The sequence below is a fragment of the Oryctolagus cuniculus genome, chromosome 4 (genome assembly GCF_051225735.1).
Source record: "Oryctolagus cuniculus isolate XC-2025 breed Fujian yellow rabbit chromosome 4, ASM5122573v1, whole genome shotgun sequence".
NCBI lineage: Eukaryota > Metazoa > Chordata > Mammalia > Lagomorpha > Leporidae > Oryctolagus > Oryctolagus cuniculus.
Window position 1 is genome coordinate 139,875,966 of NC_142870.1, and position 19,163 is coordinate 139,895,128.

The 19,163-nt window shown below is 43.1% G+C and overlaps 1 protein-coding gene across 47 annotated transcripts in view; it reads left to right on the forward strand.

Annotated features, from left to right (window-relative positions):
• Positions 1-19,163, forward strand: part of TFDP2 (transcription factor Dp-2) — a 188,252-nt gene that overhangs the window by 114,946 nt on the left and 54,143 nt on the right. For 10 of the 47 annotated variants that reach the window (XM_008266270.5, XM_070072706.2, XM_089331114.1 and 7 more), the window contains one exon: positions 15,583-15,659. The exons of 18 other annotated variants lie outside the window; for them this stretch is intronic. In XM_008266270.5, the coding sequence (XP_008264492.3) occupies positions 15,638-15,659 (22 nt within the window). In that variant the 5' untranslated portion in view covers positions 15,583-15,637. Of the gene's footprint in view, positions 1-6,579; positions 6,690-7,001; positions 7,124-15,582; positions 15,671-19,163 lie in introns of those variants that run through there. 19 more of the 47 variants (XM_070072710.2, XM_070072709.2, XM_070072716.2 and 16 more) reach the window with 10 other exon arrangements.

The following is a 19,163-nucleotide window of genomic DNA, read 5'->3' on the forward strand; positions in this document are numbered from 1 at the left end:
TGAGTAGATAATACTTGCTCCCCCTACCTACCACTTAATGATTAAGGAATATTCTGATGAAAATAATATAGTTGTTGGAGTCAGAAAATCTAGAGTTAAGTCTTCACCTCTTGCTAGATTACTGGAAAATCACTTAATGTCATATCTATTTAAATGACTTATTCAAAATAGTTCAGCGAGTGGCCATGTATGGGGTATTCAGATGTTTCCCCACCAATCTCTCTCTTAGCTACCTAGCCACTACATTTTACATAATTAGGTCTTCTGTCACAATTAACTGGCCCAACACCTTGATACTTTGACAACATTTCATTGGCTAGGGATGAACACTTGACCTAAATGCAGTCAATGAATCTCTTCCTGATACTTTTTATCTGTGAAGTATAAAACTAATGACACATTAGTGGCCATGGTTCCCTCCCAGTGAAGAATGCTGATCTATCATGAAAGACAATAATGCTAACTAAGACAAGATCAGAAGCAAAAAATAGATGAAGCCAAACACACAGCCGTGGCACCCTTCACATTCTTTTTTTTTTTTTTTTAAGATTTATTATTATTTTCTTAACTGGGCTAAGTTGTTCTATTAGAGAAAGCCAGAATCACAAAGGACTTTAAGAGTTGGCATGGGGACCCTTCCTCTTGCCAAAGGTAGGCATGACATTGACAAAGCGCTGGTTGTGTTATTATTATTTGAAAGGCAGACTGAAAGAGGGCTCTTTGGTCCATTACCCAAATGTCCACAGCTGGTCTAGGCTGAAGCCAGGATCTTGGAACTCCATCCAGGTCTCTTGGGTGGGTGGCAGGAATCTAAGTACTTGCACCATCCTCTGCTGCCTTCCCAGGCACATTAGGAGGGAGCTGGATTGGAAGCAGAACAGCCAGGACTAGCACTAGCACTCCAGTACAGGATGCCAGCATTGCACATGCTGGCTGGGTTAACATCTCTGTGCCACAATGCCGGCCCCAGCCTTTGAATTCTTGAGACCTAGATACATACCTGACCCTCCTACTCTGGATATCTAATGTTGTTTGGATTCTGTGAACTATTTGAGCCAATTAATTCCTTTCAAGTCACCCAAGTTTGATTTCTGTTTCCTGTGGTTAAATCAATACCTGCATTTGCGTGAAGTGTTCTGACTAAAGCTCATGCATTCTCCACTGTACCATTTTTTCTCTAAGGCTAAAACTCTTATGTCTAAAACATTGTCCCTCCCTAACTCAGAAGGGCGGCAGTGAACTATTTCTGTCTTCTCGGCGTCTCTGGTTTTTTCCTTTCACATAGATCCCTCTTTATGTTACTTGGCATAGGCCGTGCTCGTCCTGTGAAGCCTCCAGTTTAATTCTGTGGGCGCCACTAACTCAGCCATGACTAAAGCATGCATGTGGATTTTGCAAGAGGCGAAGTTACAGGAAAGTAGATTTGGGCCAGACTGAGAAAAATTTGGACGACTAACATAAGTAGTTTCTTGCTGTTGTCTAAGCCAGAGGTGTTTCACAGAACTTGATGCAGTGATGGAGTTGTTTACTACGTGCAGTGTCTGATGTAGTAGCTGTTAACCAGGCAGAGCACTTGACATGTGGCTAATGGGACAGAAACCGTGAATTTCAACTGCATTGAATTTTAATTAATTTAAATGTAAATAGCCACATGTAGTTAAGGCTACCATTTTGTTAATGTAGCTCCAGACCTCTAGCAGATCACCAGAGGTTGTATTTCTTATTTCTTTTGTTTTTAAACTAGCAGACTGATATGTGTTAGAATAAAACTGGAGGGCCCAGCGCTGTGCCTGCGATGCCGGTATGTCCAGCTCCTGCTATGGCCTGGGGAAGCAGTAGAAGATGGCCCAAGTCTTTGGGCCCCTGCACCCACATGGGAGACCAGGAAGAAGCTCCTGGCTCCTGGCTTTAGATCAGCTCAGCTCTGACTATTGCAGCCATTTGGGGAGTGAACCAGTGGATGAAAGACCTCTCTCTCTCTGTGTCCTACCTCTTTATGTAACTCTTTCAAATAAATGATAATTCTTTTTTTTAAAAAAAAGAGTTAAAGTGGAAACGATGTGGGCAATTGGATGAAGCAAAGAAATCACTCTTTAATCTGGAAGTTGATGCCTTTAACAAGGATAGGGAACACAGGAGAATGAGCTGGTTTGGAAAGGTATGTAAGTTCAGTACTGTGGAAGCAGAGTTGAGATCATGGGATATATAGACAGAGAAAAGACAAGTCTAATCAACCATTGTAAGTAAGGGTTTAGAGCAAAACACAAAAGACCAGGACTAGAAATACACATTTTTGTAGTCATCTACACAGAGGTGATAAAGCCACAGGGGCAGGCATTGTGGCGCAACAGGTGAAACTAGTGCTTGGGATGCCTGCATTCCTTCCCGGCCACTCTGCTCTGATCCAGTTCCTTGCTAAGGTACTGGGAAAGCAGCTGATGATGGCTCAAACTTGGGTTCCTGCCACCGACATGGCAGAATTGGTGGAGTTCCTAGCACCTGGGCAGCCATTTGGGGAGTGAACAAGTGAATGGAAGATCTCTCTATGTCACTCTGCCTTTCCAATAAATAAATCTTCAAACAAACAAAATATCCATGGAAATGGGAAATGTCCTCTAAAGGAGGAATGCAGATTTTTAAGAAAAGAGCATCAAACATTAGCACCTTGAAAAACATCTGTAGAAAGAAGGGCAGGCAGAGGTGAAATTATCTTGTGATATATTTTTAAGGAACAGGCTCTAACCTGTCCAGGTAGTAGCAGGAACCCCTTGCTTTAGGTGTAGTACTTGTCAGCAAGATTAAGAATTTTGCTTGAGGGGTTGGCACTGTGGTGCAGCGGGTTAAAGCACCTGTCTGGCAGATTTGGGTGCTGGTTCGAATTCCAGCTGCTGCACTTCCGATCCAGCTCCCTGCTGGTGTACCTGTGAAGGCAGCAGAAGATGGTCTAAGTCCTTGGGCTCCTGCACCAACAAGGGAGACCCAGAAGAAGCTCCTGGCTCCTGGTTTCAGATTGGCTCAATTCTGGCCATTGCAGCCATTTGAGAAGTGAACCAGTGGATGGAAGACCTCTCTCTGTCTCTGTCGCTACCTCTCTTTGTAATTCCTTCAAATAAATAAAATAAATTAAAAAAAAAAAAGAATTTTGCGGGCAGGCACTGCGGCTCACTAGGCTAATCCTCCGCCTAGCGGCGCCGGCACACCGGGTTCTAGTCCCGGTTGGGGCGCCGGATTCTGTCCCGGTTGCCCCTCTTCCAGGCCAGCTCTCTGCTGTGGCCAGGGAGTGCAGTGGAGGATGGCCCAGGTGCTTGGGCCCTGCACCCCATGGGAGACCAGGAAAAGCACCTGGCTCCTGGCTGCTGCCATCGGATCAGCGCGGTGCGCCGGCCGCAGCGCGCCGACCACGGCGGCCATTGGAGGGTGAACCAACGGCAAAGGAAGACCTTTCTCTCTGTCTCTCTCTCTCACTGTCCACTCTGCCTGTCAAAAAAAAAAAATAAAATAAAATAAAAAAATAAAAAAGAAGAATTTTGCTTGAAAATGTGGCTAAGTTAGACACAGCATAGCTAAGTTCCATTCCTTCTACCTGGTAGATAGTTATTCCAAGTAGGCATTGAACATGTAAAAGCTATTGTGCTATCATATAGTGTGTTTTCTGCCATATAGGACCATAAATACGTCATTATACTTGGTTAGTATTTGGTCAGGTTGCTTATATATCTAGCAAACTCTAATTCAAATGAATCAGTTTATAAACCTGAGAGAGGGAATACTTAGCTCCATTTGATGTTTTCTAGATAATCGATGAAATTAATCTGATGCTCAAATGGATATCATATAGAAGAGTAAGGAGAAAAAAAAGAGTAAGGAGAAGTTATTTATAAGATGCATTTTATTATTGCACTGACAAGTCCCATGGATTTTCTCACACTGTTGTACGCTTACGAAGGAGTGTGGAGGGTAGTGATTACGCTCTTGGAGTACTGTAGATGAAAGGGCCATGTGAGTGGAGCACTGGGAAGAGGAAATATGTGGAGGGAAGAGAGACAGGTGGAGGGTAGATGTATGAAGTAGACAGTAGGTAGCTGGAGAATTTGCCACCTAGCTCAGTGCCTGATAGATGGTAGGTGCTCAATAAGAATGAGTGCTCATTAGGGAGAAGGAAAATTGCTCCTGGAAGAGCAGTGGAATCCTGCTCTGGCCCCACCTTGTTTTCTTCCTTACTTGGGCTCAGTCACTACCTGTGTTCCTGACTTTGGGTTGCTGTTGTTAGGTTTATTGTTTGTTGTTGTTGTTTGTTGTTTTTTTTTTTAAAGTATTTAGAGGTAAAGTAACAGACACACAGAGAGAGATGTCGTCCTTCTGTTCGTTTACTTTTGTTTACTCCCCAAATAAATGGCCACAGCAACTGGAGCTGGGCTAATCCAAGCCAGGACCAGGAGCCTCTTCCAGGTCTCCCACATGGGTGCAGGAGCCCAAGGATTTGGGCCATCTTCTAGTGCCTTCCCAGGCCACTAGGGAGCTGGATCAGGAGAGGAGCAGCCAGGACCAGTGCCCATATGGGATGCCTGCGCCGCAGGCAGAGGCTTAACGTGCTATGTCACAGTGCCGACCCCATAGTTCATTGTTAAAACATGTACTTGGTAGTGTGTATCTGAACTTGTAAGCATTGTCCAGCTCTGAGGGACAGGAATGGGAGAATGCTCTGCTATTAGGGGTGTGGTGAAAATACACCTCAGTTGGAAGTTGGATTTCCTTCAGTTTTCATACTGTGACCGGATCAAAATTATGAACACCCTGGCCTTGGGGGATGTTGGCAGACATTTCTGGCCGATCTGATCAGTTAGAGGTGTGCTCTTAGTTTTCTCTGTAAACCAGGTTCATCCAGTAAGATGATCAGGAATGGTAGGAAGCAGGATGGAGAGCTTAAAATTGTTTCCAACTATGTAAATGGATACAATGTAAGATTTTAATACACAAAACTTACCAGATCCTGTGAAATTTCCAGGTTTCTTCTTTTTTAGTCAAAATTCCTGAAATCTGTCTACAGAAACTTAGTTTATAGAATTTTAACTGACTCCTTTCCTCAAATATTATAGTGACCTCATATCTGATGGTAAAATCAGATTTTAGAATTTGAAAAGATACAGGGCCATGTAAGTTTTATTTTCAATTTTGTTTGAACTAAGGTGTTTACAACTCAATTTTTTTTAAAGATTTATTCATTTATTTGAAAGTTAGAGTTACATACACACACACACACACACACACACACACAGATCTTCTATCTGCTGGTTCACTCCCCAATTGGCCGCAAAGGCCAGAGCTGCACCGATCCGAAGCCAGGAGTCAGGAGCTTCTTACAGGTCTCCCACACAGATGCAGGAGTCCAAGGACTTGGGCCATCTTCTTCTGCTTTCCCAGGCCATAGCAGAGAGCTGGATTGGAAGTGGAGCAGCCGGGATTAGAACCGGTGCCCATATGGGATGCTGGCGCTGCAGGCAGTGGCTTTTCCCGCAGCGCCGGCCCCTACAACTCAATTTAATTTACAGCCTATACTGTGTCATTGTTGGCATGTCATTGTATACATGTAGGCATAATATATGTGGGGGGGGGAATGAGTAGGAAAAGGTTCTGCGGTTTCTTTTGCTCAATATGCATTTGCATGTGTAACAGGCACAGTTTTAGACCCTGAAGATACAGCACTGAACACAGTGCAAACTGTCTGCCTTCCTGGAGCTGCTGTCAGGACTCGCTCTGAAAGGGGACTGGTTCAGATTAGGTGGTTGCTAATGGAAGGAGTGGTGGCCCACACTGGGGAGCTGAGGTGCCCACTAACAAGCTCACTGAGCCCGAGGCTTGTTGGGCTGCAGTCTGCTGGGTTCCCATCTAGGTCCTGGGGCCCAAAATAGGGTTTGGTTTATAATAAGTTTTAAGTAAATATGTTGTTGATTAAAATGTTTATTGTTTGTTATTTAGTATATAAAAATAAACATGTGCATTGGTAATTTGTTTTTATATATGGCTAGTGGAAAATGCTATCTCAGTTGCTTTATTGTTAATGTTACCTACTTTTTGTTTTGCTTGTGCCCCGTATCAGGATGCAGGAAAAACATATTAATATTGATAATTAGTCATATGGTAACTTGATATTGCAAAGAATAGATTTGGAAAGGAACTTAAGAGGTCATGTTTTGTTCAGCTTCCTGCCTAGGAAAACTGAGCAAGATGATTAGGTATGCATTTTTAATTAATCATTTAAAAAACTAGGACAACATAATTGGGTCCCCCCTTGAGAAATTGGAGAAAGGTACTTAACCCTAGATATAAAGGGACTAACCTGCAGATTCTTCGTATGTCGGACTATGTGGGAAAGTGGGGGGAAAAAATAAAGCCCAACTAAGCTGCTCTTTGTTGATATCAGAAATGGGCCTGTCATTCACTCTGGCATTGAAGCATAGCCGCCTATCTCAGGGGGCAGGACCACAACTGTTTTTCCTCCCACAAGCGCCTGGACAGTTATTACAGGTTCAAAAAGCCCGACCAGTTTTTCAAGAGTTTCTTCTTTTTTTCCCCCTGGAACTCAAGGCGCTTTTGCTCTGCTTTCAAGATGCACTGAGGTCTGCTTTGTGACTTCTTTGGAGCCAGCCAGTACCCTGACATGTATAATTCGAATTGTGCAGGTTTCACGAGTAAGTTTAATCTTATTTTTAAGCTAGTTAAAAATTCAAATGATATTTAGAAAAATGTTAGCTTGGATTTGAGCATTTTATCATGTCACTGTTTTCACTTTAAGCATTTTTGTTTTTCTAACTTAAAAAATCTATTAATTTAGTAAGAAAGCAAAGTTCTATACAGAAGAGCCCCCTGGTCTCTTAAGACCTACGCTTGCAGCTTCTTTTCTCATATCTCTGTTACATTTGACAGTATTCATATGTCCTCTGAAAGCCAGTTAGCCGAACAGTTTTCTTGAGCATCTTTTTAGTTTTACTGAGAAGTATTTTAAATTGAGCTTTTCTGAGCTCGATTGCTTCTGTCTGACACAGTCTCAAGTTTCCACTGAATGGTAACAAAGACTGTGGAGTGTTGTTGGTACTGCAGTGGGAGGCATGCTTCCTTAGACCAGGTAAGAGAGATCAGTTTGTTTCCTACTGCTGGGTGAGTTTTTGCGCGGTGTTTATTTTATAGTCTTGAAACAGCAGCAATGTTAAATTGATAAACAGCCAGGAACGGGCTGATTTCAAGACGCCCTTGCTTGTTGCAGACAGAAAAACTACAGGGCATGGGGGTTGGGGTGGGGGGGAGGGGAGAGTTGGCTTATTTTATCACTCAGTGACTTACATAAATGAATTAAAATGTGGAAATACTTCTGGAGCCCAGTTCTATTCAAGAACTGAAGAAGCCGCGAGGATATTAATAATTTTAAAGGTACTCCATGCTTATTACTTGTGAAAGCAATTCAAAGGGTAGTTTTTACTTTCATTTTTTCCCCCCAACAACAGTTAATAAAATAAGCTTTGCCCTTAACCAAACATTTTTTCTCATTTACAAAAACTTTTAAATTGTCAACAGCAAGAAATGCTGCCTCGGGATCTTTGTAAATCAACCTGACACTTGAAAAATATTTCAGCTTTTATAGCTGGTCCATTCCCTTTTTGTTCCTAGTACATTTTTCTTAAAAGTATTTGTGCTTTGAAAATGTCAGCTGTATTCTAATGAAGCTCAGGCATTGTTTGCTCATAAAGGGGCCGGTGCATTCCACTGCTTTAGGGTTTATTATGAGGCACAGTGTGAGAGTGTGGGTGGCACCATTTGGTGTCTGCCTCTTGGGGTAGTGACTGCCATTATGTTAGCCTTGGATTGGCAAAGAAAGTAGAGCATACAAGATGCTATATGAGTCTGGATACTGGGAAGAAAATCTTACCCCTAAGCAGTTCTTAGTGAGCCTGGAATGTGTGTGACAACTCGATTGTATTGATCATTTCAAGTATACCCTTGAAGCCCGCTTTTTAGTAACAGTTTATATCCCACCAACCACATGTCTTGTGTGTGTGTGTGTGTTTTTTTTTTTTAAATGTATGTAGCATTTGGTCATCCTTTGAATTTTAACAAGGAAGTGAACACTGGTAGATAAACTATGGTATTTTAACAGATACTGTAGAACTTTAATCCAGTTACTGAAAAGTTTCAAGGAACTTTAGGGGTGGGTGGGGAGGGGAGTGGGAGGTCAGGCGGAGAGCCTTTCTTTCAGCCAGGAAAGCCCTCCTGAAGGAAAAAAGCAACAGATGTTTCTTCGGTTACAATTGAGGTTGCCTCATTCAAAACTCAGCAGCTACCACAGGGAGAGGGGTCATAAATCTGACTTAATCAGGGGACAAACAGAAGTCATTTAAAATTTAATCTTTTATATTCAGAATTTGAGAATCAATGTGGAGTACCATAGGTTTTAAAGAGTCCTTTTAGAAGATCTTCGAAAATTGTGTGCAATTAATCAAAATGTTGGAAAGTTAATTTTAGTGCACTTAAAGCTTTGGAAAAAAAATGGATCACTGAATCATATAGAATTTTTTTTTTAACTTAAGCCATAAAAATATGTAGGAAATAACTTAGGTTGCAGAAGTTTGGAATTACACAATAGGTAGAAGGGCTTAAAATGAAATTGAAATATGAAACATCAGTTGCCTAAGTTGAGAAATCATTTTATCTTCTCTGAGAAGCATTAGACTTACAGAGAGCTTTGCATTAAGAATGTGGGAGAAAGATTTCTGGTGTAATTGAAATGATGTGTCTCAGTTTGCCTCAGTAAAGAATGATAATAAGCCTAGATTGGTTGCTACTGGGAAGAGGGGATCCTTTTTTTTTTTTTTTAATGTGTTGGAAGGAGTAAGGAGGAAAGAGTTTGAAAGAGTAACATGCATGGAATGAAAGTAGTCAAATTAAAACAATATTTTTGAAGTTGTGGGATTTATATTCAGTAAACTCTAAACCTTTCCTTTACAAGTAAATCAAAAGAGAAGTTCCTTGCTCCCATATAATGCACATTTATACACTTAACAACTTAATGTTCTTCTTAAAGTTAGTTCTGGAAACACCAGTGCTGAGCATCCGATCTTTCATCTTCTAGGCACCTATTAAATTTTGCCATACCCTACACTGTAAAATCAGTAGTGACTTAAAATAGCTAAAAAAATTCCTTGAGCTGAAATTTACAATTTGTGTATGGATCAAATATTATATAGTTTTCTGAATATTTGATCTAAGGAGAAGACTGGAAATGTTAGCAACATTCAAGGAGATTATTTAAAATTTCTCTTAGCTTAGGGTCTGTAGGCTTCCCTGAGGATTTTCTTTTATTCAAAGAATTATGACCTAATTTAGAGAATTTGGAGTTTATCAGATCAATGTTTTAATTAAAATGAAGATATGATTCTAAAATTGACCTATATACATCTTGCAGTTTTAAGGAACAGTAGCCTTTAGTATTAAGGTGTTTTTTTCTCCCTCTAAGATAAGTAAGATAAGTAAAATAACTTAACTGGGGTTTAAAAATGGAATTTAGATTTGCCTAGAGAACTTTTGCAATTTTGACCAAAGTATGTGAATTTTGATGGACTAGATAGCCTTCAAAAAAGTTGGTGACCCCATAAGATATGTAACTGTGATAGCATCATAGATGGTAGTTATCAAAAATGTGTCACTAAAGATGATAAATGTAAACATGATAAGAAGTTACTTCAGGAAAACAGCATAAGTAGTAGCAACACAAATATAGTTGAGACTGTTAACCTTCCAAATTAAGAAGTTAAGAGCAAATCAGTTGAATTATTTGAAGATGAATTCCCACTATTGCTGTAAATGTAATTTATCATGGAATTATTGAGTGCGTGTTCAAATTATGGTAGAGAAAATCATATTGGTTTTTATTGTAGTGTATATATACTGTGTGATAAACCAGTTTCTATTATACTGCGCATTTATGTGTGAAATTCATTGGTAGTGTCTGGGAAAGAAAGTCCTAGTTCAGCTGTCATCTAGAGGTAATTCCATAATTAGCCTTAATTTCTAAGAAACACTTCCATCCCCAATTGACTTCACTCTTTAAAAATACAGATTGAGGGGTGGATGTTGTGATGGAGCAGACTGAGCTTCAGCTTGAGATGCCTGCATCCCATACTTGGGAGTGCCTGGTTTGAGTCCTAGCTGTTCTTGTTTCCTGCTGATACAGCTGGGAGGCTCAGGTACTTGAGTTCTTGCCACCCACATGGGAGGCCTGAATGGGCTGTCTGGCCCCACCCAGGCAGTTACAGGTATTTGGGGAGTTGAGCAGCCAGTGGATGAAGTCCATCGCTCCCTCTCTCTGCAACTCTGCCTTTCAAATAAATAAAGAAAACAAGGGGCCAGCGCTGTGGCGCAGTGGGTTAATGCACTGGCCTGAAGCACCAGCATCCCAGATGGGCGCCAGTTCAAGACCCTGCTGCTGCACTTCCAATCCAGCTCTTTGCTATGGCCTGAGAAAGCAGTGGAAGATGGCCCAAGTCCGTGGGCTCCTACACCCACGTGGGAGACCCGGAGGAGGCTCCTGGCTCCTGGCTTAGATTGGTGCAGCTCTGGCCGTTGTGGCCAATTGGGGAGTGAACCATCGGATGGAAGACTCCCTCTCCCTCTCTCTCTCTGCCTCTCCTTTCTCTGTGTAACTCTGACTTTCAAATAAATAAATAAATCTTTAAAAAAGAAAACAAAATATATACTGACAAAAGACTTCAGGAGCAAGGTACCTGGGGTTCTTCCATCATATCCCCTGTAGCCCAAAACTGAGGTCCTGAGGAAATTAGCCTTACCTGTTCATTGTTCCCCAAGTCAGAATCCCCACAGCGGTTGATTTAAATGTTCTCTCTGCCTTACATGTAGATGTGATTAGAAATAGCTAATAGCTACCTAAGAATTTCCCACCTTCGGGGTGGGTGTAAGAGGGAAGATTTGCCTGGCGCCTGTATTTTTCTGAAAAGAAAACCATTTCTACGGCTTCAGAACGAATGAAGCGGTGTGATCACAGTGCTTTGGGTATATTCTGAGTTCACTGTATTTTGGGAATAGACCCAGGAACCTATTGTGTAATAACATAGTTTTCACCAAGTTTCGAAGGACTAGTATTTTCAAAGGATTTTTAGATGATAGAACCTCAAAGCTACAGGCCATGATTATGGAACATTGGTTTTTTGGTCTGCTCATTGGTGAAAATTTGGCAACCCCATTGACTATATCTCTGACCAAGAGATCAGTAACTGAGCACTTACTGTGTGTAAAGTAGACCCAGTAGGTTTGAAGAAGTCTTTGAATGAATACAACAGGGCTTTGTTGACACTGATGTCTAACTTTTTTTTTATTTTTTATTTATTTTTTATTTTTTGACAGGCAGAGTGGAAAGTGAGAGAGAGAGAGAGAGAGAGAGAGAGGTCTTCCTTTTTGCCGTTGGTTCACCCTCCAATGGCCACTGCGGCCAGCGCGCTGCGGCCGGCGCACCACGCTGATCCGAAGCCAGGAGCCAGGTGCTTCTCCTGGTCTCCCATGGGGTGCAGGGCCCAAGCATTTGGGCCATCCTCCACTGCACTCCCTGGCCACAGCAGAGAGCTGGCCTGGAAGAGGGGCAACCGGGACAGAACCCGGCACCCCAACCAGGACTAGAATCCTGTGTGCGGGCACCTCAGGTGGCGGATTAGCCTATTGAACCACAGCGCAGGCCTGATTAGATGTCCTGCTCTTCAATAGTAGCCCCCAAGTGGGGCAGGCATTTGGCCTAGGCATCCACATTCCATATCAGTGTCTGGTCCAATACCCTACCCTCTTCCAGCTTCTGACTCCAGCGTCTGCTGCTGTGGACCCTGACGGATGGCAGTGTTGGCTCAAGTAATTGGGTTCCTCCCACCTACATAGGAGACCCAGAATTGGGTTCTCAACTCCTGGCTTCAGTCTCAGCCCAGTCCTGGCCATTGTGGGCATTTGGGGGAGTGAACCAGTGGATGGAAGACCTCTCTGTGTCTGTCTGGGTGTCTCTCTGCCTATCCAGGGAGGGAGAGGGAGAGAGGACATCAGTAACTCGCAGCTTTGGATGAGTTAATTCACATGGTATTATGGAATCCAATTATTTCCTTTTTTATTTGCCAAGGAAAAGAGCTTCTTTGAAACTGTAATTCATAGGTAGTCCTTGTTTTTTTTGTTTGTGTCTTAAAATTGCAAATTCATTGTTAAGAATCCAGCTTTTTAATTCAAGATCTGCCTGTATTTATTGTCATTTTTTATAAATGCTAGAAAAAGACCTTACTTAACTGTAAATTCAAAATGATTTGTTGACAATGGCTACCAATTCAGAGGGGTTGTGAGAATGGTTTCCAATTAAGCACTCCTGGGTATTTTAATATTCACAAATTATGATCCCTGTGGTTGCACCCAGCTGTCTTGATCTGCTCTAGCCATTCAGTGGCTGTTGGTAGGAGATAAACTGTGCTGCTTTCTACTCATTCTCTTTTACTAGGCCTGTAAACAATGTCTGTGTGCCATCTGGCGGGGTATTGGCTGTGGTGATGTTGCTAAAAGTGGTGGTTGAAAATAAAGATAAACCATTGCACAAATACAACATTTAAGAACAAGAAACTAAAGAAATAAGGGTTACCCAGTCTTTTCTCTTTTTCAAAATGAAAATAAATTTAAGCTCAATGGAATAGAGTCTGCTTACACTCTTTAATTCGGACAAACGGAAGAGGGGAACTTGAAGCAGTCGTTCTTTCTCAGCCTTGGCTAACGGTAAGAATCACGTGAAGCACTTGTTAGAGGCACAGTTACCCACGTAGTTTCTTTCTTCCTTCCTTCCTTCCTTCCTTCCTTCCTTCCTTCCTTCCTTCCTTCCTTCCTTCCTTCCTTCCTTCCTTCCTTCCTTCCTTCCTTCCTTTCTTTCTTTCTTTCTTTCTTTCTTTTTTGACAGGCAGAGTGGATAGTGAGAGAAAGGTCTTCTTTTGCCGTTGGTTCACCCTCCAATGGCCGCCACGGCTGGCGCTGCGGCCAGCGCACCGTGCTGATCTGAAGGCAGGAGCCAGGTGCTTCTTCTGGTCTCCCATGGGGTGCAGGGCCCAAGCACTTGGGCCATCCTCCACTGCCTTCCCTGGCCACAGCAGAGAGCTGGCCTGGAAGAGGGGCAACCCGGTGTGCCGATGCTAGGTGGAAGATTAGCCTATTGAGCCGGCCACCCACGTAGTTTCTGATTCTTTGGGTGTGTCCAGTGGAGTGAGCAAGAGGACCTCCCTATCGCTTCACATCTCATAACCCAAGCGCATTTGGGGAGAGCCGCTGTGATGGGCTGGAGGAACCTCGCTGAATGGTATGTAGTAAACTTACTCAGTTATTCAGCACAAAATGCATTGCCCAAAATAGGAAATTTTAGTTAAGCAGGTAGAAGAGAAAGGGGAAGATTTAAGACTTAAAAAGGTTTCTTGATTAAAGAAGGTTAACATAAAAAAGATCAAAAATCGCATATTTAAGATAAAGAAGCCAGGGAAAGGACAGTAAGATCAATCCTGTGGCTAAAACAGATGTTTTGGGGTAGATAATTTAAAAATACTGAAAGGCAATGGCCATGTAAGAGACCTAGTGAGCAGGGACCACATTATTTCTGAGATTTTTTTATTTAGCTTTGAGATTTCATTAACTAAATGAAACCAGTTAGAATAGTGCAGTTGGGGCTGGCACTGTGGTGTAGCAAGTAAAGCTGCTGCCTGCAGTGCCAGCATCCCATATGGGCGCCGGTTCTAGTCCTGGCTGCTCCACTTCCGATTCAGCTCTCTGCTATGGCCTGGGAAAGCAGTAGAAGATGGCCCAAGTCCTTGGGCCCCTGCACCCAGATGAGAAGACCTGGAGGAAGCTCCTGGCTCCTAGCTTTGGATTGGCACAACTCTGGTCGTTGCAGCCTATTTGGGAGTGAACCAGCGGTTGGTAGACCTCTCTCTCTCTTTGCCTCTCCTTCTCTCTCTGTAACTCTGCCTTTCAAATAAATAAGTACATCTTAAAGAAAGAATATTGCAGTTAGCAGAGACTGAATCAAGGCATTTGCTTAAGAAATGAGGAAGGCTGGCGCCGCGGCTCACTAGGCTAATCCTCCGCCTTGTGGCGCCGGCACACCGGGTTCTAGTCCCAGTCGGGGCGCCGGATTCTGTCCCGGTTGCCCCTCTTCCAGGCCAGCTCTCTGCTGTGGCCAGGGAAGTGCAGTGGAGGATGGCCCAAGTACTCGGGCCCTGCACCCGCATGGGAGACCAGGAGAAGCACCTGGCTCCTGCCATCAGATCATCGCGGTGCGCCGGCTGCAACGGCCATTGGAGGGTGAACCAACGGCAAAGGAAGACCTTTCTCTCTGTCTCTCTCTCTCACTGTCCACTCTGCCTGTCAAAAAATTAAAAAAAAAAAAAAAAAAAGAAATGAGGAAGTACTGCTTACATCTGGCATGTGGGAAGATGGAGAAGCGATGTTTGTTTTTTCTCCTTTCAAACTGTAGAGTCCAGGATACTTATGGTTCCAGAGGCCAGAGAAAGGAGCTAGCTAGTCATTTGAAAGGTGTCCACCAAGTAAAAATTCTGATCAGAGCCAGGAGAGCAGATGTGATCTTCTAGGGAAGCCTCACTTACAAGTGTAAGGTTCATTGAACCACTCAGGATTGTGCTTATTACGGCCCTTGCAAGGACCTGTCGTTGGCTCGTGGAAAGATTCTGGGTACGTGCTCTAATGGGGAAATCCCAAAAGTTCTGTGTTCTGACTCTCACGGCTGCAAAAACATGGAGACCACGCTTCGGGTCTGTGACATGTAGGAATCCTGTGCATCTTGTGTGCTTACCAGTGCACCCAGGGGTGCTTGATTCTGTTTTGGAACCAGTTACAGAGAGGAGATTTCAGAGGGTATGTCAACCGTTGTACTTTAAACTCTTGCCTTCTCAGCTAGCGTACTTACAGTGATGGTGTAATCGCTCAGTTAAAAGGTTTAGTAATGGGGCCAGCGCTGTGGTGCAGCAGGTTCAGCTGCCACCTGCAATGCCAGCATCCCATATGGGTGCCAGTTCAAGACCTGGCTGCTCCCTGCTAATGTGCCTGGGAAAGCGGCTGAAGATGGCCCAAGTGCGTGGGCCCCCGCACCCAGGTGGGAGACCTGGAGGAAGCTCCTGGATCCTGACTTTGACCTGGCCCAGCCCTGGCCCTTGTGGTCATTTGGGGAGTGAATAATTAATGGAGAATCTTTCTCTGTCCCTCTCCTTCTCTCTGTGACTCTGGCTTTCAAATAAATACAAAATAAATGTTAAGAAAGTTTAATAATGGTGACTGCCTTTGGAGTTGATCTTAAGTGAATATGATTGAGTATAAATGCTCTCAAATGGAACATAACAGTGGTGGTAAAGTGGGTGAGTTGTTAATGTACTTTATAGCCATGCTTGTTAAATAGAATGGGAACTGTTTTTTAAGAAAGAAGATATCTGCATATGTTCAAACATAAAAATGAAGGAAGTCAGAGTAGCAACCATGCTTATGTCCTTACCTTTGCTCCCCACTCTGCAGGTGCACATTACACAAGGATATGTTGATCTCACAGGGTGGATAGTTCCAGTTGGATATGCTGTGCTCTCAAATTAATTGTGAGTTATTGGTATGTGATTCATTTATGAAGATAGCACTGTTGACCTACAGGGCTTGGGTTTCTTTTCAAATAAAAGTGATAGATAGCCCCTGAGCTATTTATATCCCTTCTCACTGGTCTGCCTGTTTTTACTGACTTACATCGCTTTGTAGATGTCTGACCAGCTAAAATAAAGAATATGGTCTTAAGATGATATAATCTCAGGGTGGGCAATGCAGTGTGACAGGTTAAGCCACTGCTTAGGTCACCTACATACCATGTTGTAGTGCCTGTTCAAGTCCCAGCTACTATGCTTGCAATCCGGCTTTCAACTAATGTGCCTGGGAGGCAAATGATAGTGGACCAAGTACTTGGGCCCCTACCACACACATGAGAAACCTGGATGGAGTTCCTGGCTTTGGCCTGGCCTGGCCTGGGCTGTTGTGGGAAGGTGAGGAATGAACCAGTGGAGGGAGATCTCTCTCTCTCTTTCTCTCTCTCCTCCTTTCAAGTAGATGAAAATAAATACCTTTAAAAAAAAATTGTGGGATCTTTTTTTTGTGCAAAACAAAGGGCTGACATTGTGGTACAGAGGATTAAGCCCCCCACCTGTAACATCAGCGTCCCATATGAGCACTCAGGTCCCTGCTGTTTCCCTTATGCTCCAGTTCCCTGCTAATGGGTCTGGGAAGGTAGTGGAAGACCCTCCTCCCCTCCCCTCCCCTCTCCTCCCCTCCCCTCCCCTCTCCTTTCCTTGCCTTTCAAATAGATATGGTAAATCTTTAAAAAATAATTTCCCTTTCCAAAAATGACCTGTTGTGACTTGACCTCTGTAGTACTGTATTTGAAACTGTTGATAGTCTTTTATAATAGTTACTAATCAATAGTTAAAAGGGTAGTACAGAAAGGAAAAAAGCACCCAGTACTTTTTCTTTTTTTTTTCTTTTTGTTTTTCTTAAGATATATTTATTTGGGAAAAGTATTTGCCACAGGTATATCAAAAGAATGATCATATTCCTTAAATATTTAAAGAGATTCTACCAATAAAAATATCACTACTGGGGTGGGCATTTGGCCTATCAGTTAAGACACCCATATCCCACAGTGGAATACATGGGTTTGATACTGGGCTCCTGACTCCAGCTTCCAGCTAATGCAGGCCCTGGGAAGCAGCAGGTGATGGCTCAAGTGATTGGGTTCCTGTTCTGGCATCTGGGGAGCACTCTCTCTTTTTCCTGGTCTTTCTCCTCTATGCCTCCAAAGTGAACACATTAAAAAAAATTTTTTTTAAATTACCAACAACCAGTAAAACGGTGGACATAATTCTCAGGAAAGATTCAGATGACTTTTAAGAAAAAGATGTAGCTAACAGTATGAACATCCTACTAATAATAACACATAGAAGAGCTGGTGAGAAGTAGAACAGCCAGAACACAAACTAGTGCCCATGTGGATGCTGCTGTTGCAAGCAGTGGCTTAACCTGCTACTCCCCAAGCTGGCCTAGTAACAACATATTAAAACCAAAGTGAAGTGCTATACTTTTTGAAAGCATAAACATTAAAAAAAATAGCATTTAGTAACTCACTGGGTTGGTGAGGATATGTGGCAATGGGTGCTGTAATGCATTTCTAAAGGGAAGGGAAATTGGTGCAACCAGATGGGACAGTTAGTGGGTGTAAAGTCATGTGCGTAGTCATTGGCCCAGTGTTTTTAACACTGAAGGCTTTTCTGTTACTAAAGGGCTTAACAGATAAACTGCTGGAGCCATAAAAAAGGAATACTGCACTGCTAACAATAATAGTGAGGTAACATTACATGATACAGATAAGGAAAAAATACCTAAGGTAGAATACAGTGTTCTTAGTGGCCCCCCCCCCAAAAAAAAACCATGGAAACCGATAAATATGTATAAAGAGAAATGTTATTTTTGCATATATGTTTTTGTATTTCTGGAAGTTTATCAAAACTGGCACTGGAGTTGTCACTAGGGAAGGAAATGGTGGTTGTTGGGGATGGGAAGGGACTTCGTTTTCATGGCGTGGTTGTGTCTCAGGAGTTTGTGCTGTGTGGTTACATGCAGGCGTTCATACAGTCGTTGCTTCATTCATCCGACCAGCATTTATTCAGCTCTGCTCGATGTGCACTGTGCTGGGTGCTGGGAGACAGCGGCGAATGAAATGACAAAGCCCCTGAATTTGCAGGACTTCTGTTGTGAGGGGCTCTGAGTCATAGTAGTCACACAGGCAAGTACCTGTGAGTCTGTAAGTTGCTATACAGGGAGAAGGGCTGGGGTGAACACCAGGAATGAGGAGGAGCTGATGCAGGTGGGCAGGCATCTTCTGCCGGGATGATGAGCGGAAACTTGGCAGAGAAGGGAATTAAGGCCCTGAGGTCTCCGGGGGAAGAAAGCTACAGGCAGAGGAACTTTGAAAGGCATAGTCCTCCAGGAAGAGGCCTGTGTGAGTGTAGGTGAGTGGAGCGGGCTGGGGTGGGGGACTGACAAAGGACAAGGTCAGAGAGGAAGGCCACCGGTGACACAGAGCTTTGTGTTGATGGGGGTGCGAAGCCAAGGGAACGCTTTGAGGTTTCCAAGTGCTGCTCTGACTGCTTGGTGCAGGACGAACCAGTGCTGCTCAGTAGTATACTAGGAGCTGCTTACGTAATTCTAAATCTCCTAGCAGCCGCATGTTTTCTGAAAGCTTTTATTTAATAAATATAAATTTCATAGGTATAGCTTTAAGAATATAGCGGTTCTTCCCCCATACCTGCCCTCCCACCCCCACTCCTGTCCCACCTTCTATTCCCTCTCCCATCCCATCCCATTCTTTTTTTTTTTTTTTTTAAAGATTTATTTATTTAAAAGTCAGAGTTACACAGAGAGAGAAGGAGAGGCAGAGAAAGAGAGGGGTCTTCTATCCGCTGGTTGACTCCCCTTTGGCTGGAATGGCCGGAGCTGTGCCGATCCAAAGCCAGGGGCCAGGAGCTTCTTCCAGGTCCTCCACATGGGTGCAGGGGCCCAAGGACTTTGACCATCTTCTACTGCTTTCCCAGGCCATAGCAGAGAGCTTGATCGGAAGTGGAGCAGCCTGGACTCGGACCGGTGCCCATATGGGATGCCGGCTCTGCAGGTGGTGGCTTTACCCACTACACCACAGCGCTGGCCCCTCTCATCCCATTCTTCATTAAGATTCATTTTTAATTATCTTTATTTCCAGAAGATGAACTCTATACTAAGTAAACATTTCAACAGTTTGCACCCACACAGACACACAAAGTATAAAGTACTGTTTGAAGACAAGTTTTACGTTAATTCTCATAGTACAATTCATTAAGGACAGAGGTCCTACATGGGAGCAAGTGCATGGTGACTCCTGTTGTTGATTTAACAATTGACACTCTCATTTATGATGAGTAGCCACATTTTTGAAAATAAAAAGAAACAGATCAATTCATTTTTAATGATATTTTATTTAACCCAAACATTTATCCAAAACATTATCCATTTACCAAAATATTTATCCA